The sequence below is a fragment of the Fulvia fulva genome, chromosome 12, assembly GCF_020509005.1.
Source record: "Fulvia fulva chromosome 12, complete sequence".
NCBI lineage: Eukaryota > Fungi > Ascomycota > Dothideomycetes > Mycosphaerellales > Mycosphaerellaceae > Fulvia > Fulvia fulva.
The window spans coordinates 987998-1011703 of NC_063023.1; the positions used below are offsets into that span (position 1 = coordinate 987998).

At 53.6% G+C, this 23706-nt stretch overlaps 13 protein-coding genes across 13 annotated transcripts; 6 read left to right on the forward strand and 7 right to left on the reverse strand.

The window, feature by feature from the left end:
- Positions 1-243: 243 nt before the first annotated feature.
- Positions 244-1040, reverse strand: CLAFUR5_13597 (Peroxiredoxin DOT5; the record flags this gene model as incomplete). Its single annotated transcript, XM_047912745.1, has 2 exons — positions 244-656; positions 719-1040. The coding sequence occupies 2 exons, from the start codon at positions 1038-1040 to the stop codon at positions 244-246; spliced, it is 735 nt and encodes a 244-aa protein (XP_047768882.1).
- Positions 1041-2447: 1407 nt separating this feature from the next.
- CLAFUR5_13598 (N amino acid transport system protein) lies at positions 2448-4300 on the forward strand (the record flags this gene model as incomplete). Its single annotated transcript, XM_047912746.1, has 5 exons — positions 2448-2748; positions 2798-3030; positions 3077-3254; positions 3307-4157; positions 4211-4300. 5 exons carry the CDS (start codon positions 2448-2450, stop codon positions 4298-4300), a joined length of 1653 nt encoding a protein of 550 aa, XP_047768842.1.
- Positions 4301-4644: 344 nt separating this feature from the next.
- On the reverse strand, positions 4645-6027 carry CLAFUR5_13599 (Alanine--glyoxylate aminotransferase 1; the record flags this gene model as incomplete). The annotated part of the gene is made up of 1 exon (XM_047912747.1): positions 4645-6027. One exon carries the CDS (start codon positions 6025-6027, stop codon positions 4645-4647), a length of 1383 nt encoding a protein of 460 aa, XP_047768844.1.
- Positions 6028-6855: 828 nt separating this feature from the next.
- CLAFUR5_13600 (Vacuolar protein sorting-associated protein 29) lies at positions 6856-7692 on the forward strand (the record flags this gene model as incomplete). Its single annotated transcript, XM_047912748.1, has 4 exons — positions 6856-6912; positions 6977-6989; positions 7043-7551; positions 7606-7692. The coding sequence occupies 4 exons, from the start codon at positions 6856-6858 to the stop codon at positions 7690-7692; spliced, it is 666 nt and encodes a 221-aa protein (XP_047769032.1).
- Positions 7693-9644: 1952 nt separating this feature from the next.
- CLAFUR5_13601 (uncharacterized protein) lies at positions 9645-10148 on the forward strand (the record flags this gene model as incomplete). The annotated part of the gene is made up of 1 exon (XM_047912749.1): positions 9645-10148. The coding sequence occupies one exon, from the start codon at positions 9645-9647 to the stop codon at positions 10146-10148; it is 504 nt and encodes a 167-aa protein (XP_047769033.1).
- A 443-nt stretch (positions 10149-10591) lies between these two features.
- Positions 10592-11893, reverse strand: CLAFUR5_13602 (uncharacterized protein; the record flags this gene model as incomplete). Its single annotated transcript, XM_047912750.1, has 2 exons — positions 10592-11712; positions 11767-11893. The coding sequence occupies 2 exons, from the start codon at positions 11891-11893 to the stop codon at positions 10592-10594; spliced, it is 1248 nt and encodes a 415-aa protein (XP_047768688.1).
- Positions 11894-12661: 768 nt separating this feature from the next.
- CLAFUR5_13603 (uncharacterized protein) lies at positions 12662-14138 on the reverse strand (the record flags this gene model as incomplete). Its single annotated transcript, XM_047912751.1, has 3 exons — positions 12662-13179; positions 13229-13916; positions 13971-14138. The coding sequence occupies 3 exons, from the start codon at positions 14136-14138 to the stop codon at positions 12662-12664; spliced, it is 1374 nt and encodes a 457-aa protein (XP_047768689.1).
- A 420-nt stretch (positions 14139-14558) lies between these two features.
- Positions 14559-15512, forward strand: CLAFUR5_13604 (uncharacterized protein; the record flags this gene model as incomplete). Its single annotated transcript, XM_047912752.1, has 3 exons — positions 14559-14679; positions 14730-15328; positions 15384-15512. 3 exons carry the CDS (start codon positions 14559-14561, stop codon positions 15510-15512), a joined length of 849 nt encoding a protein of 282 aa, XP_047768690.1.
- A 947-nt stretch (positions 15513-16459) lies between these two features.
- CLAFUR5_13605 (uncharacterized protein) lies at positions 16460-16823 on the forward strand (the record flags this gene model as incomplete). The annotated part of the gene is made up of 2 exons (XM_047912753.1): positions 16460-16559; positions 16612-16823. The coding sequence occupies 2 exons, from the start codon at positions 16460-16462 to the stop codon at positions 16821-16823; spliced, it is 312 nt and encodes a 103-aa protein (XP_047768691.1).
- Positions 16824-17558: 735 nt separating this feature from the next.
- On the forward strand, positions 17559-18409 carry CLAFUR5_13606 (Deoxyribonuclease Tat-D; the record flags this gene model as incomplete). Its single annotated transcript, XM_047912754.1, has 2 exons — positions 17559-18301; positions 18358-18409. 2 exons carry the CDS (start codon positions 17559-17561, stop codon positions 18407-18409), a joined length of 795 nt encoding a protein of 264 aa, XP_047768692.1.
- A 196-nt stretch (positions 18410-18605) lies between these two features.
- On the reverse strand, positions 18606-19662 carry CLAFUR5_13607 (uncharacterized protein; the record flags this gene model as incomplete). The annotated part of the gene is made up of 3 exons (XM_047912755.1): positions 18606-18755; positions 18806-19266; positions 19317-19662. The coding sequence occupies 3 exons, from the start codon at positions 19660-19662 to the stop codon at positions 18606-18608; spliced, it is 957 nt and encodes a 318-aa protein (XP_047768693.1).
- Positions 19663-20155: 493 nt separating this feature from the next.
- On the reverse strand, positions 20156-21407 carry CLAFUR5_13608 (uncharacterized protein; the record flags this gene model as incomplete). Its single annotated transcript, XM_047912756.1, has 5 exons — positions 20156-20428; positions 20480-20604; positions 20652-20767; positions 20820-21006; positions 21062-21407. 5 exons carry the CDS (start codon positions 21405-21407, stop codon positions 20156-20158), a joined length of 1047 nt encoding a protein of 348 aa, XP_047768694.1.
- A 397-nt stretch (positions 21408-21804) lies between these two features.
- CLAFUR5_13609 (uncharacterized protein) lies at positions 21805-23008 on the reverse strand (the record flags this gene model as incomplete). The annotated part of the gene is made up of 5 exons (XM_047912757.1): positions 21805-22044; positions 22098-22222; positions 22274-22380; positions 22429-22615; positions 22663-23008. 5 exons carry the CDS (start codon positions 23006-23008, stop codon positions 21805-21807), a joined length of 1005 nt encoding a protein of 334 aa, XP_047768695.1.
- Positions 23009-23706: the final 698 nt, after the last annotated feature.

Consider the following 23706-nt stretch of genomic DNA (forward strand, 5'->3'; position numbering starts at 1 on the left):
GTTTCACAACGGCTCAGCTTGTAGCCATGCAATGCGACCGGTGGGCGTGGCTTGTGGAGTTGTGTGCAGCGGACGTAGAAACAGTGTAATTGCCTAAATCAATTTCAACAGCGGCTCGATTCGAGGAATTCGGAACAGCTTCATGTTCACATATCGCGCTCCTGGTCATTCATCTTCTAGCTCTGCTGCAAACCCCAGTCACGCATCAATGCTTCAACACACACCTTGCTTCACTGCAACAGCCTAAGCCTTGCCATCGAGTTTCTCCGCAGTGTCGGCAACCTCACCAGCCGTGTCGGCGCTGACCTTGTCCTCGGCCTTCTTAATGCCATCGGCACCAGCATCACCACCTGCAGCAGCTACGAGCTTCTTCACAACTTCTACAGTAGGCGCTGGACCTCCTGGCTCAGCGGCGAGGACCTTGCCGCTCTTGTCAACGACAAAGACACCTCTTGTTGTACCCTTTGGCGCCTTCTTCAAGCCAATCGCGGCGATCAGTGTCGCGTTCGGATCGCATAGCAGTGGATATGGCAACTTCTGCTTCGTCTTGAATGTAGTGTTGGCCTTGGGGCTATCTGTGCTGAGGCCGTAGATGCTGAGACCTGTCGCTGTGAGAGGCTCATACGAGTCGCGGAAGAGACATGCTTGGGTCGTGCCTGTGAGGAATCTCAGCATCAGCGATGCCTTCTACGGCATTGAATTACACAAAGTCGCTCACATCCTGGCGTGCTGGCCTTGGGATAGGTGAAAAGCACCACACCGGCCTGGCTGTCGCTGACGAGCTTGGCCAATGTTGTCTTATCTCCATCGTTGGTTTCGATCTCTCCACCGAAGCCATCGAGGGTGATGCTGTCACCGACTTTGGGCGCTCCGCCTTTCGCTGCCTCAGCTATTGGCTCTGGCGCGGGAGCTGCTTCTGCTGGCTCGGGCTCCGCAGCTTTGGGCGCATCGTCCTTCTTTGCCTTTGGTTTAGCTGGTGCCCGCTTCTTGGCTGGCGGAGGCGGTGGAGGTGCGGCGGGTCTCTTGCGTAGTTCTACCATAGTCACTGTTGTGTCGTGGAGTCGTCTACCGGATGGGGATGAAGCTTGCGCGGAAAGGCGAATCAATGGTCACGGTAAGCAAGCTATGGTGGAGGAGAAGTGCATGCAATACAACAGAAGGGACGCGCGAGAAGGTTAGACTTGGAGGCTTGTCGCGGCTGTTGCTACACAACTACGTTGCTGCCGGATAGGGGCTAGGCGAGGTAACTCGAAGAAGGAGCCACAGCGGCCACAGCGGATGTTTGCGTCCATCCTGGTTGTGATGAGGCGCGCGGTCGAAGCTCTCACCAGCAAGCTTTCCGTGGCGTCGATGGCTTGCAAGTTGCTCGTCTCCACGGCGGCAGCGGCGCGGCCCATGGTTCGTGCAGGGATCTGGGAAGTGACTTCTTCTCCTCCTCGAACTCCTGTAACCAGCATCATCAATCTTTTTGGATGCTCGATGATTCTTCAAACTGACCAGTAGGACGTCCAATATCACTGACCTTATCACTCCGCGAACACGAGTCGGACGGCTACGACCGGCAGGCGATGACCAGCAAATGGGGCCCTGGTCATCAACTCGCAGACTCTCAAGCATACACAGTGACTAAGATGATCATTACTTTTTGCCCGTACCAAAGTTCCTACTCAGCAGGGATCTTCGTACGGACAACCAGTCCAAAGCAGGCGAGCAGGCACCGACGTGCTTGGCATGGCATGGTGTCAAGTGTGATTTCATGCCTCATACGGAAGGAAGTTGAGCCTCAGTACGCGGCTTCTCGATCTCGCCATTATGAGCAAGATTTTGTGACTCACTTCGGGCGCATTAAAAGATGATCTGCTCGCTGCATGAACAAGCAGGCCTGATCCTACCATCACCTCACGCACTCCTCCCCTTCGACGGCATGTTCTGATACCTGACCTGGACTTCTGATGCCCACGAGGGCGTTATCTACTGCCATGAGACTACTCTGGCAAGCGCGAACTCTGGTTTTTACGGATAGCTCGATACTTGATAATAGGCACTGCCCAAGCGGCTCAGGCAGCTCAGGCATCCAAGGTCTTCCGCTACATTGGTTAAGCTTCTACATTTGAGCCAATGAATTCTCCTCTGTGTCGCTGACTATCCCCCTCGGTCAGCCTTCCGACTGCTTGACGACAGCTTATCAGTGTCTTCGAAAGCTTCTAATGGCATTTCTTGGCCTTTATCTCGAGCTTACGACGTCATGTGCCGCTTTATCAATCCTGACCTTACATTTACTCTGTCTAATCAGCCATCTTGGTCATCATGTAAGACGGATGAGACGCCCATTTTCCTGAAGGACTTTTCTTCGACTTTGAACATCTGTCCTTCTCTACTGGAATCCCTACTCATCCTACCTTCATTGCACAGCTACATGTGTAATACGACTCCGCAACCTTTTCGGCATGAGTAACTACGTGAAGAAGACGCCTGACGTCTCTGTTGAGGGTCTGAACGATGACCACAGACCCTCAGCCACCTCAAAGTCGGAATCGCTGTCCTCATCAGCCATCTCGAAAGATGAGCTGCCTTGCCCCGAGACTGCACATCGTCACGGGGTACCCACGTACAACGACGCGAATCAGATCGAGAAGGCCGAAGCCACAGCTCCATGCTCAGATCCAAGTCCACCGTCCAACGGCAATGATAACCCGTCATCCCGCGAGGATGCAAAGGACAAGTGCGGCTGGAGGAGGTCCTGCTGCAGTGAGTACGCTGGAGATCTGCTATGTACCCAGCCACTGACCCGATATAGCCATGATTGCGGAGACTCTGTCTCTGGGCATCTTGTCACTCCCAGCTGCCGCTGCCGCGATGGGCCTCATTCCCACCATTGTTCTATTGATCTCATTCGGCTTCATCACCACGGGGACAGGATACTGCTATTACCTTTACAAGGAGAAGTATCCACACATTCGCAGCATCCCACAAGCCCTCGACAACATCTTCGGAGCACCAGGACGCTGGATCACAGACATCATCATCACGGTAAGCTCACCTCGTTAGACATAAATCGTTTCTAATACCATGATAGGTCTATCTCATCCTGCTCATGGCTGGCCATCTGATCCTATTTTCGTCATTTGTCCAAGCCTTCTCCAAACCAGAAGACGTACCGTGTCGGATCGCCGTCATGGGCATTGCCTACTTCATCAACTGTCTTTTCACCTTCTATCGCAAATTCGCTCGACTTGGCTATGTCTGCGTAGCTTGTGAGTGACAGCTTTCTCTCGACAGAGACACAATGCTAATTGTCATGTACAGGCTGCTTTTCCATATTGATCGCCACGTTCGTGTGTCTTGGCTACCTTGCAGCTGACAAGGACAAGAACCTGAGCTTGCCTGGTAACTACTCGGCCTTTGCGGTCACCCCCCTTGGCTTACACTATGGCGATGGCAAGGTCACGACCATCTTCGGTGCCTGCGCAGCATTCTCCAACATTCTGCTTTCATACAGCGGCTCGATCTGCTACTTCAACATCATCGACGAGATGAAGGAGCCCAGAGATTTCTGGAAGTGCCTCTTGGTCACTAACGCAGCCACAATCACCATGTACACCATTGCAGGTATCGGAATGTACGCCTTAGCAGGACAGCTCGTCGGATCTCCGGCCCTCGACTCTGCAGGCAGTCAAGGAGCCAAGATCGCCTATTGCTTCGGCTTGCCCACGATTCTCCTCGCCGCGGTCATCCTCGCTAATGTCAACTGCAAGCGCACCGAGGACCTCATCTACGCATGGCGTGGACTAGACGCGGAGGAAGCGCATCGCTCACAGAGAAAGGCATTCAGCGCCGTCAACGTGCTGTGGTATGCCATCGTCATCAGCTGGTGGACCGTCTCCTTCATTGTCGGCAACTCACTTCCATTCTTCGGTCCATTGCTCGCAGTCATCGGCGCTATCTCAGGAAACTGGATCTGTCTCGGCTGGCCTGGCATGTTCATGCTCCACCTCTGGCGCCCAGAGGTCATCCAGGACGATGGAACGGAGCGCAAATTTACACGTCAGGAGATCAAGGAGGCTGGTGGCTGGTGGAAGTGCTATACCACACCCAACCGGTGGAGGAAGCTCTTGGTGCCGGCTATGATCCTTCTGATCGTGATCAATATCGCTGCGGTAAGACATCTCTAGCCACTCAAGAACAAGTACGATACTGACCACTATGACAGAGCGCTCTAGGGCTGTATGGTTCTGTCATGCAGTTTGCCGTACTTGGCAAGGGACGCAAGCCCTTCAGTTGCGAGTATGACTGGAAGTGAGTGTGTAGAGCACGACACGATGGCGATGTAATGTCTATACCCAGCAGTCAGCTAGATACTGCTTTATGAAACTTTCCCAAAACTGGAATGGCATATTCTTGAGTGTATATTGTCGCGGCTTGACTACACTGATCGTCGCCTGCGATACCTCTAGTGCTCTTGACACGCTGCAGTGGTATGAGTGCAGCGATGTCGTAATGTAAGATCAAGAAACGTGGCGGGAGCACAACGACGTCTCGTCCATGATACCAAGTCACCAGTCCCGATCGAGAAACGTTTCAGACAGAAGGTATCAACATTGCTTATACATTTCACGCTTCACATAGCATCTACAAGGCCCCACCCTAGTTCGGCGCCTTATATCCAGCCTCCGTCAACGCTTCCCTCAGAGCATCAACGGCCTTCGTGATATCCCCACGGTTGGGATCCGTCACGCTGACACCCATATGGCCGAACCGAATGTACTTGGTCGCAACCTCCTTGTGCAGACCACCAGCGAAGATGACGCCCTTCTTGAGCAGACTTGGGAGCACCTCGGGTGGAGTCAAAGACTTGCCGGATACCTCAGGGAGGTAGATGGCAGTCATGCCGTTGGCGGCGTTCTCGGGTCGGACTGCAAGTTCTTTCAAGCCAAGCTCCTTCACTGCCTTCTTAACTGCCTGACTGACCTTCTTGTGGTCTTCGAAGCGCTCTTCCATTGATCGTGATGTGATCTGGGTCAGTGATGTGTGAAGTGCGTGGACGAGTTGTGGTGGTGGTGTGGCGAAGTAGGATGGCTTCTTGGCTTCGTAGTTTTGCATGATTGGGATCCAGTTCTTCCAGCTGGCGAAGTAGGATGCTGGCCGTGTCTTGCGGGCCTTGAACGCTTCGATTGCGCGGCCGGATGCCATGACGATGGAAAGACCGGCGGGTGTGCCGAGAGCCTTCTGTGATGCGGTGATCGCGCAGTCAACATCCCATTCGTCGAAGCGGAGTTCTTCACACGCTACACTGCAGACACCATCGACGATGATCAGAGTCTCTGGTGATACTCTGCGGACCAGCTCCGATATAGGCTTGATCTCAGATAGGACACCAGTCGAAGTGTCGGTGTGTGTGATTGTGATGACCTTGTACATCTTCTCCTTCAATGCCTTCTCGACCTCTGGCAGTTGTGGCCGGTCACCAATTGGTGCCTTCAGCTGTGTTGCCTTGACGCCGTATGTCTCGAAGCAGTCTGCAAAGCTATCGGCAAAGTATCCTGTGTGCAGTACTAATGCCTCATCGCCTGGCTCGCACAGGTTGGCAGCAACCTGATCCCAGCCCAATGTGCCAGATCCGGAGATGATGAATGGCTGACTCGCTGGGTTGGTGGTCAAGAAGACCTTTCTCAGCATCGTCAATGCCTCACCAAAGATGTTGACGAATGGCTGGCCGACGTGAGCCTCGGAGTAGTGGCTCATGGACTGGAGGACGGCATCGTCGAACTCGATGGGTCCTGGGATGAGGAGGGTCGGGTGAGGTGGTTGGCTCGACATCTTCGCTGCCGCTGGCTGTGCTCTCTTTCCTTCTTCCTCTAACGACACAGCTGAATGGGACAGATCTCGCTTCTGCTCCGGACCTCTGAACGCACTTGACTGGGAGCTCTGGTTGTCTCGATCGATGGAGTAGGGTGTGTTCAACGGAATGTCCTGTCCGGCGTAGTCAACGTGTCTCGATATCTGAGACAGTCTGTCGGCGGGAGACATTCGCCTGGAATAATATCTCAATGGCCGCTGGTGGGAGGGAGGGGCACGTGGGGCAGTCGGATGACGTGTGGAAGGAGCGGATGTCCAATTGGAGCAGGCGCGGGCGGTACCTTGCAGACGTTCCGATGGTGCTGTCGCCGCAATAGCCGCTCGCTGCACTACAGCATGCGATCCGATTAGGAGTTTGCTGGTCGTGTGTGCTGTTGAAGCACCGCGATGCAAGAGGCTGCGCGCGTTCATATGTCTCGTGTCCTGAGGGAATGGGGAATGTGCTGCGGGAACGAGGCCGAACGCTGGGACTGACTCCTCTCAACTGTTGCGACTGATTCGCGTGTCCGGGATGTCAATGGCAAGGCGTGTGGAACAGCGTGGGCGACGAAGGACAAACCGAAGTCATACGTGAGATTTGGAGGGAGACACGTCAAGACGTTCCCGATAGAACTATTTCAATGGCCGTCGTGTAACCATCGCGCATCTGGACGCGTCTGACTTCCGGCAAGCTCTGCCGGCGACCTTTGGACAAAAGAGGAGGTCGCTCTACTCTCACGGGCATTAACGTTATATTATATATATTGCTGAGAGGGCGCCGAGCAGCTTCGATGTCTTGGACGTTGTCGAGTGATGCGCTTCATGCTTCCACTGCACGACGCGTCCTCTCCATACGCTTGGTCGCACCGGCTCCAATCACTAAGATATCGCCATTTGAAGTGCGGCGGCCAGCCTTTTTGTCAAGAGCCCTAGGCCCACAGCTCGGGACCCTGCGCACACTCAAGTGAAGCTGCCTTGTACAGCAGTCAACACATACATCCACCACCACAGACGATCGACATGTCTTCGAGATTGGTGTTAGTGCTTGGTGACCTGTTCATACCCGATCGCGCTATTGTGAGCATAGCATCCATAATGCCTGTTGTGGCAATCCACGACCGTCCCAGCTGACGGCTCTCAGGACATCCCCCAAAGTGAGATACACACCAGCCCATAAGCTAGTCGTTTACACACTAAAACGTCGCAGAGTTCAAGAAGCTCCTCACGCCCGGCAAGATTGGCCAAATCCTATGTCTTGGCAACTTGACCTCGCCTTCCGTATACCACTTCCTACGATCGCTGGCGCCTGATCTCCAGCTCGTCAAAGGCGACTTCGACATCCCGCTCACGACCACTGCACCTTCGCCAGATCCGTCACAGCCTCGATCATCCGCCGATGCGTCCTTTCCAATACCTACTGCGCTGTCGAAGATCGTCACACATGGCTCACTGCGAATCGGCTTCACCCATGCCGACAACATAATACCGCCAGGAGATCCAGATGCATTGCTCATCGCAGCACGGCAGATGGATGTGGACGTCCTCTGCTGGGGTGGAACGTGCAAATTCGAGGCATACGAGATGGAGGGCAAGTTCTTCGTGAACCCAGGATCAGCGACAGGAGCTGTGAGCTGGAACGATGAGACATTGGGAGATGAGGAAGAAGACGGAAATACCCCTAGCTTCGTGTTGATGGATGTACAAGGAGACGTGTTGGTGAGTGATGGAGGCAGTCACGACTGAAAACATCTGGCTGACATTTCGGTAAAGGTGCTTTACGTCTATCAGCTCAAGAAGAATGCGGAAGGCAACGAGAGCGTAGGCGTGGAGAAAGTGTCTTTTCGCAAATACCCGTAGAGCACTCGAAACGAGAACACGAGCAGATGAGATAATGCTAGGGTCCAGCCGACCTGGGTCCAGACGAGACAGCGCCCAGCACTCCGGAGCTGAGGAACAGAGTAGCCCTCCTGCGAGCCAAGCTGATAGACACAGCGGTCCAGCGAGCGAGGGCGCGCAGTCGACAGCTAAGGTGATACGATAGCAAATGAAGTCAAATCAAGCTTACAACCACCTTCGACGAGAACAAGCAGGAATACAGTCTTCTTGCTTGCGAAAGTCATTTTAGGACCCCTGCCCGTACAACTACTGCACTGCAATTTGTCAAACAAGCTCCGATATGCTTACAGCAACACAGATCGCCAGCACTACGCGTCCCCGCTCGCCCGAGCACGGTGTCAACTCAGCACTCTACTACATCGATAGCTACACCCTACCATGCCAACTCCGGACAATTTTCGTCAACCAAGCAATGCACGTGGCGTACCTTCATATCACTTCATGTACCCCACAACCTCCCCACGGGGAAATGAAACCTGCGAGAATATCCTTGAACATCAGATCATGTACACCATGGAACAAGACTTCCTCGAACAAGTACCTCCAACACCTACCGCCCAAGTCACCCATCCGCAAGACTCCGCACAACTCCCGCTCACCTACGCCACAACCCTTCCCGATTGACCACTCCTCCAACTGCCACCCAATTGCAACGCGAAAATATCCCTCCGCATCAGGACTTGCTCGAGAGTAGAATTACACAATGTTTGCAAAATCGCGTTGACGTCCCTCGTCCAAGGCCGACGTTCAGACGCCCTTGAGCTCCTGCAACTGTCTACTCGTCTCAAGCCTAAGCTGCTTCCACTCGTTCTCTGTGCGGAGCACGGGCACGATGCCGCCTGCTGCTGCTGCTGCTGCTGCTGCTGCTGCTGCTGTTGCTCTCCTCAGCTGTCACTCACAAATTGAAATCAGCATTTTGACGAACCAGCTGACTGCCGTGCGAGTTTAACGATAGTAGACGCGTCTTTGTAGGAAATCTTGGGCGAGGGAGGCGGTTGTATGGGAGAGCGTGGGTAAGATGGTTGGTGCTGATGCGTAGAAGTCGATGCCGTACGTAGGCTGCTTTGAAGAGGGGCCAGAACATTTCTCGCTGCAGTGGTGGTTGAGGAAGTGGTATGTCTGGACGCGGTAGATTTGGGTATGGATTTGGGGATTGTTTGGGCGAGGAGAAGGGGTTGGGATAGGGGCATTGCTGTATTTGGTGGCGACGAGTAGAAAGAGTTGGTGATAAAGGACGTTCTTCGTACTTTGGCTCTTGTGTTTTGAGGCTGTTGAGGAGGAATTGGAGGCGGAGTCTGGTTTGGCTTCTTATGCGCACGCGACATACTGTACTTCGTACCACGTACTTCGAGCTGATGCATAGTGGTAGTGCGGTTGTGTTCGGAGCAGGAGTAGCTCCCCTGATGTGTCGCAGCCTGATGTGTGAGCTTGTTGGAACTCTATCTGGACAGCAATGGGGAGGAGCTTGGTTGGCCACGACGATCGTGGAAGGACACGGTTCGGCCACATGGAACTTACAATAGTCGATCGGTCCAGTGTTCTGGCGCTGCCTTTCACGGATACAGTGGTGAGAGACAGGGCGTACAGCAATCTCAGCAATGCCACGCGTTGTTACAGTTCACTTGTTGGTTTCTTACCTGTACTTTCGAGGCAGCATCTTGTCCCACTACCACCGCTGGACTTCGACTATCAGCAGAAAGGTCGTGGCGACAGTCCAACAGTTCCGTAATCTAGCCAACATCCTCGCACTCATACTCTGATCCGGCAGATCCCTCATCAACCCGAGAGCTCAAGGATAACACCAAAGACTCATAGCCTTGGCCACATGCTGATCCAATTCCCAACATTGACTCATCTCTCAGTCACAAATCTACCACTGCAATAACACTTCATCTCGAGGTCGACTCACAGCAATGCCATCAGCATCTCACGCAGATCTCTACTTTGACCCAGAACTCGAAGGCTGGACCGATCATATCACAGATATCAGCATCACCAACGATTGCCAAGATCAAAGCATGGCAGCCGAAAGCGCAATCGTGTCCCGCGTGGTACGACAAATTGCCAGAAAGCACAAGACATCATCTTCAAGACTCCACCCAAGCAAGTTCTCATCAATGGCCGAGCCACCGCACGACAGGTCGTCCTCGTCCTCGTCCTCATCCTCGTCAACATTATCACCCTCTTCGTTAGCGAATTGGTCTAGCATGGCAGACCCAGTACAGGAGCGATTGGCGAAGCCTAAAGACTGGTCGAGCATGGCAGATCCAATTCATGACCCGGCGCGGAAGGCCAGCAAAGAGGTCAGGGGTACGGAGGTGGACTCCCAGCGTACGAGGGGCAAGGACTGGGCGAGAGAGCGGAGTCAGAGTCAGGAGTCGATGAAGTCAAGTGGCTCATCTGATGAGTCGAGGTAGGAAGACTCCGCTCGAGCTGCTTTGTGGCTGTGTCAGGGCTTGGCAGCCAAACATGGCGTCGGGGACTGGTTACTTGGACGTCAGACAGTTTTGGCCAACACACATCTCTCTCGCCATGACTTGGTGTAGTGCTCGGTCTGTATAGAATCACTCGCCGTATTTTCGAATCCCCCGTTGCCTCACGAAGTCTCGTTCAGTTTCTGTACAATGTCGATTCGTCGTCTGATACACTGTTGCACCAAGTCGCCTGATGCACGAGGCGACGACTTGCACTATGAGGATGCGGAACCACATCACACGCATGCGGTACCAATACGAAGGGCTCTATAGAGAGGATTCCGATTGTGCTGTCGCTCCGATCGCTTAAGAAGTGCTGTGATAGATTCTTGCTGGGAGACAGGTCCCGGTCGGATGGCTCGCATTTGTTGCTTGTCGACCGTACATTATTCCCCACCTGCATCGACGGCAGCAGTATCGCCATTCCCATCAGCTGTATCATCCTGATTACCTCCCATGAAGCTGCCCAACAAGCCGCCGAAAACACCCGGCGCTATTGGTATTCCTATCAACGCGAAGGCGACCGATCCCAGTACTGGTAAAATCGCCAGCATCAGCTTTATGACCGTTCGCTGTCTCTTCGGCTTCTTTTTGAGCACGTTGATCTCGCGCTGCACAGCTTCTCGCTGCTCGCGCCTCAGCTTCCCACCGTTAGCTTCCAGTTTTGCAACGGTCTCGTCGAAGTCACGCGCACCGTTCTGTTCGAGGAACTTCATCAACTTCTTGTTCACGTCGCGGAGATCTTCCATCTCATCCTCGAGGCGACGGTCTGCCGCTCGTCGCTCGTAGTGGAGAGCGTCTTGCTGTTGGTAAACACGCTCGAGCTTATCACGGGCTTCTTGTCGAGCATCCGCAAGTGCGTCTTCAAGCCGTTTGTCTTGATCTTTGCGTGCATCTTCCATTTCTTTCTGCAGCTCTGCCATTTCATGCTTGTACTTCTGTTCCAGCGCGATGATCTCCTCGTTGACAGTGATGCCAGCAGATGTCTGGGCAAGCTGTTTGTCCTGGTCCACCATTTCGGACTGGATCTGAAGCGGCACTGGGTCGGAGTGTCGGAGGCGCATCAAGATACGCATTGCAGACTCCTGTGTGTCTTCAAAGCGGTCCATCCGGGCACCAGCTTCGATCATTTTCGCCCAATACATGGGATTTGCGGCATACTGTTCTTCGCGACTCTCTGCCAGTGCCTGTTCATTGGCCTTGGCGGCCATGCCCCAACGAGTGGTGACAAGAAGCACATTTCGCAAGGGATCTAAACCACATAGATCTTTGAACATCTTCAGGTTCCGCAGCGAAGATCCAGTCATACGAGGGTCCATGATCGATTGCAAATATATGATCCCGTTGAGCTTCTGACGGTCATTCCTGTAGTTGAAGTCCAGCCAGTCAGCGATCGCTTTTAGTACGTCGCTCTCGTTGAGCTCGGTATCGTTGAAGCCGGGCGTGTCGATGAGGGTTATGTCCATGTCTCGATACTCAAAGGTGTACGAATCCACGGTTTCGGTGACTGCAGGCAATAGTCAGCCGCGTCGAACTGGCTAAAAGAGGTACGCTACCCTACACGAGTGCAGATCGTGTCCAATGCCAACTGTTGGTAGTTCGCTCGCTGCTTTCACAAACGTGCTCTTGCCAGCACCTGTTACGCCCATGATGGCGATATTCATGGCCATGCGCTCCGGTCCGCCCATGTTGCGTTGTGTTTTCGTGAGGACCAGAGAACTCTCAATGGGACTCTTGCAAAGACCGTAACATGAGATAAAGGTCCGCTCAACTTATTGCACATCACTTCGATCAGGCACACTCAATAGTGCCGAGTAGTACAGTGCCAGTTCAACTCCAACAGGGCTCTACCAACCCTCTGTCGAGGCTTTTGAGTCTGGCCGGGCCAACGCCTCGGCAACGCTCAGCATCATGGGGTGCGACCTCTATTTCCGCATCGTGGAGGGTCGCGAATGCACGAAGCTGCGAGCCGTGAGTGTTGCATGAGGTCCAGACTAGCGAAGCCATGCGCAGGGCTCAGCTGAGCTTCATTGCTGCCACCCTAGACCTATTTTCGTCTTACCTTTGGCACCGCATAATGCCAGATTTAGCACTCAAGCCGACGTTGTGGCGCCCTCGCGCACGCAGTTGTACCCACATTGAGGTGCATCGTTTCTCGTGAACGCACAGCTTGTCGCAGTGTATGTACTGTATGAATCAACATGGGACCCAAATCCTCCTGCAGACTACCCCTCTCAGCTGACCGGTCAAGTACTCCATGCAGATTAGCGTAGCCTTGCTGCAATCAAATTTATTCAGCTGGGGACTCGGCATACATGTGGTACTGCATCTTGCCACCCGCAAGCAAGCTACGAAATTCCAGAACGCTGTGCGTTCACTTGGGCAGCGTCGGTGCCAATCGAGGCTGAGACTCGCCGGAGTTTCGGAATCACAGCACTCGCTTGCGGTGCGCACCGTCAAACATCAAGGACGACCAGAGCTTTAGCCCATACGCGACGTGCCGAGTCGTAGCTGTCCCCCTCATGCGTTCCATGTGCTACCACAGAAGGATGCACAACCGTCCGGATGGGCTTGCCATCTAGCCTTCGGTCCGCTGGATCGTCGAGGTCGTGGAGACCATGTGCTTCGAGCTCCGGTGAGTCCACTGCAAACTTCGTGTTGGCGAGATCATGCAGGAAGTGACATCGTAGAGCTACTCGCTGCCTCCACAGGCGTATCGCTAAGCTCGTGGCGTGGTCAAAAACTACCGAGACGTTGGCACACAGCTGCCTCGATTCTTCCTGATCCAGTCCCCTTCGCATGAGTAACTTGGAGCTCCCGTTCAGGAATCGGTTGGCTGCGCGAACCCCAGCTGAAAGTCGTTTGTTGACGACAAATTGCTGTAGTGGCGAAGGATTGTCCTTGCTCTCTTCCCCAGGCGGGAAGAGATAACGAATTGTCTGCGAGCGCCACATGTTTGCCTCGTGAGCATTTGCTGCGCACAGTTAGCGGTCCCTCATCCCGACAGCAGTGGACACACTCACATAGCCACTCTCGAGAGTACGCCTTGAAGAAGGCCTGTGGCCAGTCTACGGTTGCCGCATCGAGGAACGGACGTTCTTTAACGTTTACATCATCTGCCAGAAAGAAGAATGGGTTGCTGACGATCTCGTTGTGTACGGCGAACGAGAGCAATCCAGTCAGGAAAACCCGAGCCGCGGACTCCTGGCCCACCAGTTCTTCTTCGAGCTCTTGTCTACCCGCATCCTGGAGGTAGACTACGTTGCAAAGATCAAGATGGAGCTGGTCCCGCTCGGTAAGAGGTCGAGTATGAAGGTCGCGCATGTCTCCAGGGTCTGCACCATATAGCTTTCCAATGTTGGTGATAGACCTTTGTATGCCACCGAGTTCCAGCTTGATAGCCACATCGTCCATTGGCGTATACTGAGCGTTGGCGATGTTCTTGAAGCTAGCCACTTGTAGCTGTCGAAGTTCATGCTCGAGAGCATGCTGTTTGGTCATGAGCTGCGTGATGTGACCCTTGAGCCCTTCGATAAACTCCGCACGTCTCTGCAGTTCTTTATCCTTCTCGCTGACCCTACCCCAGGCATCGCGCTCGACGGGCATCTTATGTATGCCTTGATCTGTGCCCCTTCTTTCCGGCTGCGCAGGTGGTGCTTGTTTTCGAAGAACTTCAGGCTGTTGCTTCTGGTACTGCGAAGTTTGAGGTTCCTGCGTGAGCATGGTCAATGAATGGTAGGTCACATTGGGTATTGAATAACGAACCGTATGGTAAAATCCCGCTGGCTCCGAGAAGAAGCTGTTCAAAGTCCCTTTCCAGCCCTTTCGATGAGATCCACTGCCTTGATCATCTTCGGCATAATCCAGCTCCTGGTCGTTACCGTGTCTCTTTGATTTGTTTCCGGCCTTTGACGACTGCCCGTAACTAGACATGTGGATTGCTCAAGACACGAGTCCGGTGAGAAGTTGTCATTCGAAGGAATAGGTCTGAAAATGGCGGGCGCACTGACTGCGCCGAGCGAAAGCCCACAACAGCGCCTCCAACAGTGGAGCTGCATTGCTCAGCCTTCTCATGCAATGCGATACGTCGTGGCTTGCAGCTACCTTGAAAAGCTCCAGAATAGTGCAAGTCATGCATGCACGGGGACAAGCGACTCCATTCCAGATTCGTGCGGCCCCAATAGCCAGAACAACAGTCTGATCGCCTTGTTGCCGCTACCTACCTTGCAGCTCAGCTTTCTTTTTCAGAACGTTCACTTCCGAGGCTTTGCTCGTTACCTCTGCTGCCAAATACTTCGAAAAGCTGGCTCAAGGCTGGAAAAATTGTGTCTGGTCATCACGACTGCTGTCAACATGTCTGCACCGCCGGCATATGAAGATCTGTCCGATGTATGGGATAGCATGCCAAATATCCTCCCAGCACCATCTCGACACAGACTGATCGTAGGCGTCGATTACGGCACCACGTATTCTGGTGAGCATCTCGTCCGTCCCGCTCCATAAGGTTTACTAACGTAATCCAAGGCATTAGTTTCGTCACTACGGACAAGGAGACAGTCGATGACATCCATGTCATCACTGCTTGGCCTGGTCAGGACACGTCGAGCGCATGGAAGGTTCCTACGCGCATGGCCTATGCCGTCGAAAATCAAGACCAGGATGAGCTCAAAGAAGATCAATGGGGCTATTCAGTCCGACCTTACATGACCTCTTGCTCATGGACAAAGCTTCTGTTGGACAAGCTCACTGAATCCGGGCAGCATGACGATCCCAGCCTGCGTAGCGCGATCGATGAGGGCATATTGCGTCTGCCGAGCGGCCTCGTCAATAAGAACGCAGCGCAGGTATGCGAGGACTTTCTGCGCAACCTGTATCAGCACATGATGCGTGAGGTCTCCAAACGGATCGGAGAGAACTTCCTGAAGTCGACTCCTATGGATTGCTGGCTCACCGTTCCGGCTGTCTGGTCCGATAAAGCCCAAGACTTGACCAGATCAGCAGCAAAGGCGGCAGGGTTTGGCTCGAGGTCAGGCGATAACATTTATATAATCACTGAGCCTGAGGCTGCGGCCATCGCGACGTTGAAGAAGCATATGCAGCCAGAGTCTGTCGGTGCACCAGCAGTAAGTGGCAATCATTGTCGTTAGTGAAAATGGGTACCGGCTAATATGACCGCAGCCCGGAGACAACATCCTGATTTGTGACTGCGGTGGAGGGACAGTGGATATAACGACGTATTCGATTGTCGAAACGTCCCCTGCTCTGATATTCGAAGAGCTCTGCGTAGGATCAGGTACTTCAGGTTGAGTTGCGTCGGCCAGATCACTGCTGATCCGTGGACAGGTGGTAAGTGCGGATCCACATATATCGACCGGAATCTGCACAACTTGATGAAGGAAAGGTTCGGTGAGAGTTTCGAGCGAGTGGAACTTCGCCGTAAAGGCCCTGGAAGCCGTTTCATGGAGCAATGGGAGCGAGTCAAACGGTCGTTCGGCATGACGGAGAACCAGTTCCGGCAAGAGCTGGGACCTATTGTCATGGAGGGAGTGCAAAGGTCGCCATGGTATGATCCATTGGACAACATGGTGATATTGTCTCCGTAAGTGCGCACCAAGTGCCGAACTCGACAACACTGACTACGGTTAGACAAGACGTCGAGGCCTTGTTTTCGCCAGTGGTTGACCACATTCTGGAGCTTGTTGCGGAACAGATCCAGAGCGTGGAGAACGAGGGCCAGTCCATAGACGTAAGTCATGCAGCCCGTGTCGAGTGTTGCATCCTCCTGCTCGATACTAATGCGGCGATCCAGCGGCTCGTCCTCATAGGAGGATTTGGCGATTCTGCATACCTTTTCAACCGCATCAAGCAATGGTGCACCGACTTTGGTATCCGTGTGGTTTGTCCTAAAGATCCGTAGGTCACACTTCCAGTGTTCCTCAAACTCAACTGACCGAGGATGTCAAGGCAAGCGGCCATCGTGAGAGGCGCCGCACTCCGTGGCCTCGAAGGGACTGTTCCGAGGAAGAGACGGGCACGGCGGCACTATGGTATTGCCATCAGTCAGCCCTTTCGAGACGGGATCGACCCAGAACACAGAGGATGGTATGATTCGTGGACACGCGCCAAACTCTGCAAGAATCGCATGCAGTGGATGATCAATAAGGCGAGACGCCCCGGTCAGAACATAATGAGCAATCAGCTGACATGTCCATCATCAGGGTGAGACTATAAGCACAGATGCCCCGAAGTCAACCATGCTGTCGGCAGATTGGGACAAAGACCGTCCAGCAACGACATATATGGAGCTGTTTAGTTGCGCGCTGGATGCTGCTCCTGAGTATTGCGACGATCCTCGTAAGTCGAGTTCGACACCTTCCCCAGGAGGAGAGACTGACAACTTCTGCAGGCGTTGAAAAAGTTTGCAGAGTAAAGGTCGACTTCAAGAACGCCAACCGAAAAGGCTTCGAGACCAAGCGGAAGTACGGCTTCTTTGGCAAGAAGAGTTGGCTGATAGATGTCGAGCTCCAGTGCATTTTTGGGTCCAAGACAGGAGGCCTGCACTTCAAGTCGCTGATAGCAGGCGCTGTTTCAGGCACCGCCACAGCCGAGTTCGACTGAAGTTGACATACCGCTCCGATCGGCCGGGATCGGACGTTTGTAGACATCCAACGTCGAAGAGTTTGAGTGCTTTGTTGTCTGTAATAGTAGAGCCTTCGAGCTGGAGCCAGGTGGTGAGCATGTTCTCATGGGCCTTGGATAACATTGATGGTGCCGTCCAGAAAGAGACCCTGGGTAAGAAAGCTCCGGTGAATGGTCGACTTCGGTCTGGTCGTCTGAAGCTGATGGTTGCGGAAAAGTGAACGTAGCAAGAGACGGAAAGGAGAGGGCAGAATGACTGCACCCCGACATTTGATGCACAGACCCATCAAAATTGATTGGTCAACGTCATCAATTTGGCTTGAATGTCTGCGACTTCACCTCATCTATCTCCAACACATGATCGCCCGTACTGCTCTCAGATCGAGAGCGCTCGCCTCAACTCTCCCGAGACCCATCGGATCAGCGTTTCCACCTCTCACGTCCTTGTCCACCTCCAGATCCATGGCCACAACACCGCTTGTAGCAGGCCTCTCCGCCGTCACAAACGGCGATGCCAAACCCTCTCTCCGCTACGCAGATGTCAGTCTGCCGAACCCCCTTGTGACATCCAGAAAGCTCATCGATGACTAGGTATAGATCGGCATCAACCTCTCCGACCCCATCTTCCGCGGTACTCATCACGGCAAAAAAGCCCACGAAGACGACCTCCAACATGTCATCACCCGCTTCCTCAAGATCGGCGGCCTGAAACTCATGATCACCGGCTCCGACCTGACAGAATCGAAGAACGCCATCAAGCTAGCAGAAGATTACCCCGGTCTCTGCTACGCAACCGTCGGTGTCCACCCCTGCAGTGCGAAGCAGTTTCTCAAGCACAAAGGAGGAGACGACCAGCTACTGCAAGAGCTGAAAGAGCTAGCGCTGGAAGGCAAGAAGAATGGCACAGTCGCGGCGTTTGGAGAGATAGGGCTGGACTATGACCGCTTGCAGCATGCCGATAAAGAGACGCAGGTGAAGTACTTCGAGAAGCAGCTCGATCTAGCGACCGAACTGGACCTTCCTCTCTTCCTACACTCCCGCGCAGCAGCCGAAGACTTTGAGTCGATATTGAAGGCTCGCCTGGACCGGCTGCCCAAACGAGGCGTGGTACACTCCTTTACCGGCACCATGGAGGAGATGCAGCGGATTGTGGAGCTTGGATTCGATGTGGGCATCAATGGATGCAGTATGAAAACGGAAGAGAACCTTGAAGTGGTAAAGGCAGTACCGTTGGAGCGGATACAGATTGAGACAGATGGACCCTGGTGTGAGATGAGACCCAGTCATGCTTCGGCGACATTCCTGAAAGACGCACCGCCTTTACCGAAAGCTGTGAAGAAAGAGCAGTGGAACGAGGAGTGTATGGTGAAGGGACGTAATGAGCCTTGTCAGATCACAAATGTAGCCCACGCGATTGCGGGGATCAAGGGGGTGACTGTGGAGGAGGTCTGTGAGGCGTAAGTTGCAGCACACTTGAGACAACTTTTCATGGATGTTGCTAATGATACTGCAGTGCCTGGATTAACTCGATACGAATGTTCGGTCTTGGTGAGCCGTCGCCTTGACGCTGCATCTTGCCACACGATGTTCAAGACGCCAGGTCAATAGTGTAGAGACTCAGTCCCACCTTCGTGTAAGCATATTCGCCGAAATAGTGTTGACCGGATATGTTCGATATGTCGTGCGAGCCGAACTTGAAACCTTCGTGACGTCTCCGACTGGCTTTGATCCATCAAGGCCTTGGACGTCCGTTGCTTCAGCTCAAGCAATAGTCTCAACCTCTGGCACCGGCAGCATAGTCGTAACCACTTCTGTCTCCTCGCCGTCATCATCGAGTGTGATGGTCGTTCTGAATCTTTTGTCCTGCTTGGACTGCTGGTCGTCATCCTCACGCTCGCGCTTGATGCGGACCTGTTGAACGTCAGCTACAATACTCACACGCCGATGATCGGGGCTCTCACCGTCGCATCTCTCTCCGCTTGCCGCCTTCTTTGCACCTCTGCTTTCAACTCCTCAGCTGTCATAGTCTCAAGATCTGGCTCGGGCTCAGGCTCAGGTTCCTCTTCCGGCTCTGGCGTCGGATCTGGAGCGATCATACCCATGGCTTGGAGGTCCTCGTGCGAAGTGTACCTGAACACAAACACTGCCATTGGCTTCATGTCCGGGTCGACGAATTCCGCGTCCCAATACCTTGCATGGAGCCCATCGTTGGCGACTGCCTCGGTGTATGAGGTAGTGCTGGAGATGGCCTGTCCTTTCAACGCTTTCTCATCGACTGCGTCAACCGATTTGAGGCCGCTCGAAAGGTCCAGCTGGTCATTCACCACGCTCTTGCTCAGCTGATGATGCACGTCGATCCGAATCGTCCCGATCTGCAACGCAGCTTCGACCTCTTCCTTGGTCGGTACAGCTCCGCCATCGCCTGTCAGGCCGTCAGCACTGTGTGCGCCCACCGCCAGTCTTAGCACTCACGTTTCTCCAGCTCTGTGAATTGGTATTTTTTGACCGTGTTTCCTGCCGTATAGCACCCTTTGCTAACCACGATGCTACCGGCGTGATCCTGGCCGCTGGGGAATGAGATTGCTGTATCAGCTAAGACGCCATTTATGCTGATGCAGAATGCTAGACAATCGCCGATAAATTCGGTTCCGGAGGCGATGTCCGCGTGAATTTCGAAAGTGTCACCCGCATTTGACTGGACGTAGCGTGTGGTTGTAGTGTCGGTGTCTGTGGTGGCGTCATGTTGGTATTCTGGAAGCGGATTGCTGGAGGCGCGGACGGTTGCGGTGATAGTGGGGGTTGAGCTCGTGATGGCCATGTTGGTTTGTGGTGGGAAGCAGAGAAAAGGCGACGTGAGGAGGGCTGTAGGGTTTGGTGGTATGTGGCGATGTGTAGTGGTGAATGATGATGTTGTTGTGTTGAGGAGGTGGTGACGAGGGGTAGAGAGAAGCTTTCAGATCTTTGCTAGCTATGGAAGGAAGACACCAGCATGTGATCATGTATGACGGGAAGTGAAAAGGTTTCAGGTGCATGCACTCACTCACTCATGTCTACCCATCGCTGAACATCTAGACATCTAGCTACGAGTGCTCCAAGGCATCATTGCCTTGGGCAGAAGCGAACATCACGCGGGAAGACCTCTGAAGGGTATAATCCTCGCCGGTTCAACGAGCATAAGCTCAATCTCGAAATTGCGTGGTACATTATGTCCAGGCAACAGATGAGATTACACTACTTCGGCTGGGCCGCTTGTCGTGCCCAACAGGTCCGCCCGAGTTCCAATGCCTGACTCGATACGTAAGGTCTGTCATTCAGTCAAGCTCAATGACCTCTTGCTTTACAAAGCGGCGGCTGGGCGCGGCTGAGGACGACCGCAGGCTTTGATCCTGACCATCGCCAGCAACCTCCTGCTTTACGTCACCCGGCGATGCAGTAAAAGATTCCCGGAAGCTGCCGTCGTCATCGAGCACTAGCAGCACGTGCTCGGCTTCGACACGAGCAGCTTTCCGCGGACGCGGGTCGTCGTCGTCTACCTGCTCGCGCTTCAAGCTCTTCTGCGAGTCCTCCGCGGCTGTAAGTCTTGCCTGTTTCATGGCGTTAGTAGACTACGACCCGATTCCCAGCACACGACTTACCTGCAATCGCCTGATCACCTCTCCCTGCTCCTCAAAAGTGAGGTCGTTGGGATCACGCTCTGTTAGAGGCTCCTCTGGCTGAGGGCTCGGAGTACGAGGAATGATAAGCATCGACTTCAGAGCTTCTGGTATGTGTCAGATCTCTGGATTCTGAAAGTCGGAATGAAATCACGACTTACCCAGAGAGCGATACCGGAAGACAAAGACTGCAGCGGGTCGCCGACGTGGGTCGACGTATGTATGGTACTCCTGTATGTTCGCTTCGGGACCTCTTGTTCAACGCCAAAACTGTGAATGTCAGCACCTATCTCAATCTCGTGTAATGTTATGATCATAGTACCTGATGCTGTGCGATAAAGCTTGACCTTTGAGCGCCTTCTCGGGGATCACGCCAGGACCTGTGAGGTCGACTTCTCTCACCGTCGGCCTTCGCTTCTCGCCTTCCCATTTGTGATGCATCTCAACTGCAATGACTCCCAGGTCTTTGACCTTGAGATCTTTGCTATCCGTTGTATCGTATTTATCAGCTACACATTATCAGTGACATCCTGGCAGTCGGCCCTGGGTGCCGGATGAACTCACTGGTCTCCAAGCTGGAGAACTTGAACTTCCTGCACTTGTCTGCTGAGATGCGTGTGTAATCGATGCGCCCGGAGGCACCTCTTTTGCAGCATCGCGACTGCTTCAGCAATGTACTCGATACTTTATGGCCATCCATGAAGACTTTCGCGGTCAAACAGTCGCCCTTGAACACTGTAGACTGGGCGGCCTTGAAATTGATCGCGAATTCAGTGCCAGAAACAGCCTCAATGTAACGAGTGACGGTGTTTGTTGGCTCCTCTTGATCATGGTCGGTGTACTCTTTGAGTGGAAGTCCATTGACGGTGACCGCAACCTCGACGCCAGGCAGTATGTCGAGGACAGCCATGCTTGGTAGCCGTTTCACTTCACGCAAAGCACACGGGTAATGTGTTGCCAGATTAGAGAGATTGCATGTTCGGAGACGAAGTTCAGGAAAGCGCGTTGCGTTGGGTTTGGAGGACGTGTTTCTACAGGGGCAAGCGCGCTAGTCTTCTTAAAGGTGCGCTAGTGGAGGGATCTCATCGCGATGTCATGTGAAGCTTTTCCAAAGTATGTTCTCTTATTCACTTGCATCCTGACCTAGATTCGACTCCGCTTACACGTGCGGCACTCAGCCTGCGCCAGTTGAAGTGTCCTAATGTTCGATACTGTGCCGCTCGCTGCAGCCTCCGACCAAGATGCCCGTCTTCCTTCCTCCTGTGTCTATCATACAGGCAGCGCTCGCTTCCCAGCTTGGCTGCTCCTCAGCACGTTGCGTACTCCTTCTCGGAGATCTCACTAATCGATGACGATGACATCGTCCTCAGCACGACCGAGTGAAGCTGTGGACGCCTCGCGAAAGCCGCCTGCCTCATCAATCTCGAGCTGGGTGTCTCCAGCCCGTCACGAGCCAGCTTTCGTGGACGTGGATCTTCGCCTCCAGGGTACTCGCGCTTGAAATTCTCCTTTGCGTCTTCCCCCTCCTGGCTAGCTGCCATTTGGGCCTATGATCGTCAGTGGATGGGCAGTGACAATTGCATGTCCAGTTGAAACTTACCTGCCATCGTCTGAATGCCTCCTCTCGCTCCTCGGGAGTGGGAGTAGCGTGTACGCGGCGCTCTAGTGGTACTTCGGGCTCGGGACTCGGGGTACGAGGAATGACGAGCATGGACTTCAGGGCGTCTGATGGTTTCATCAGTCTTGGGTCGGATCAGTCAAGCATCCTTTGCTTACCTAGCGAGCGATAGCGAAAGGTGAAAATGGCAAATGGATTGGGGGCACCAGTGACAGGCTTGCAGGAGACAGCTCTGTGTTTACTTGACTTCACAGCCTCTCCGAAGCTATTGTCATCAGTACAAAGAGCTGCGCCAATGATTCGGATTACACACCCGATGGAGTGAGAAAGCGCCTTGCCCTTAAGTGCTTTCTCGGAAACGAAGTCCCAAGTCTTCAGGTCTTTCGGCCTTTTGCTTGCTCGTGTGGCCTGGGAGCGGGTCTCGTGGGTGACGAGAACAGTAATCTCTCCCAGCTCTTTCAACTTCGAAGGCTCGTCCTTAAGCACATGGCCGTCGCTGACTGCTTCCATTAGCGTCAAGACCAAGGCCTCGGCTGCGTTCACGTACCGGTTTCCAGACTGGTAAACTGGAAAGGGCGCACTTTGCCATTGGGAAGAGGCTGGCCCTCACGAATAGCGATGTAGTCGCGACGAAGACAGTTCGGCTTTGACACAGTCGGGTGTACAATGAAACCTCCATCGACCTTGATCTCGAAAGCCAACGTCTCCCCAAGGAACGTGGTGCCCTGCTTCACCTTGATGCTGACTCCAAAGTTCTGATCTGACTTGGCCTCTACATAACGTATGACTGTGCGTGGCTCTTCTTCGAGGTCTTCGTCCGTGTGCTCCTTGATAGGCTCACCATCACACACGATGGTGACCTCAACACCTGGTAAGACGTCGATGATGGCCATGATACGCTTTCCGGTCGAAGTGGCGGTACTGCGAGAATTCCGTGGAGTTGCGGTGGTATTGTGAAGAATGTGCGATGCGGTGAAGTAGATGATGCGTGCAAGATTAAGGGTAGAGTGCCCAGACGAAAGTTGATGAAGCACAGAAGGTATAGGCAGCAGTCCAGAATAAGTGGGGCTCAGTCAATGTTGCAGCATCTTGCATGTGATGCAGGGGTCGCGAAAGTGAAGGACTGCTTTACATGTGGTAGCACTTTGACCTTTAACTACACTCAGGACCATTCAAGACTGCGCTCAGCCTGTATGCAATGACCGTGTTTCAAGTTTCGATCCACGCAAGTGACAGCCCCACACCGGGAAGGAAGCATTTCCAGCATCTGGATCTGCCCTTTCTAATGTCCAGCGCCAGCCACGAGGCGGGATGTCGAATCTTGATCATGCGAGCTCATCTCAGCTCCATGCTCGTGAGAAGCTCGCCCAAAAGTGAAGCAAGTGGGTCCATGCAAACGCTGGCCAAGATTGCAGCCGTAGTGAGTGAGGACCATGGCAGCGTGACTTGATGTCGGATCAACGAGTCGTGAGCCATGCGATGCTACTTTAAATGGTGTATGTGGGTATAAATCAGCTCTCTGCGCGCTGTAGGGAACCAACGACGTCAGTCAAAGTGCTGCACGCAAGAGGGTTCAGAGAAGCAGTCTCAC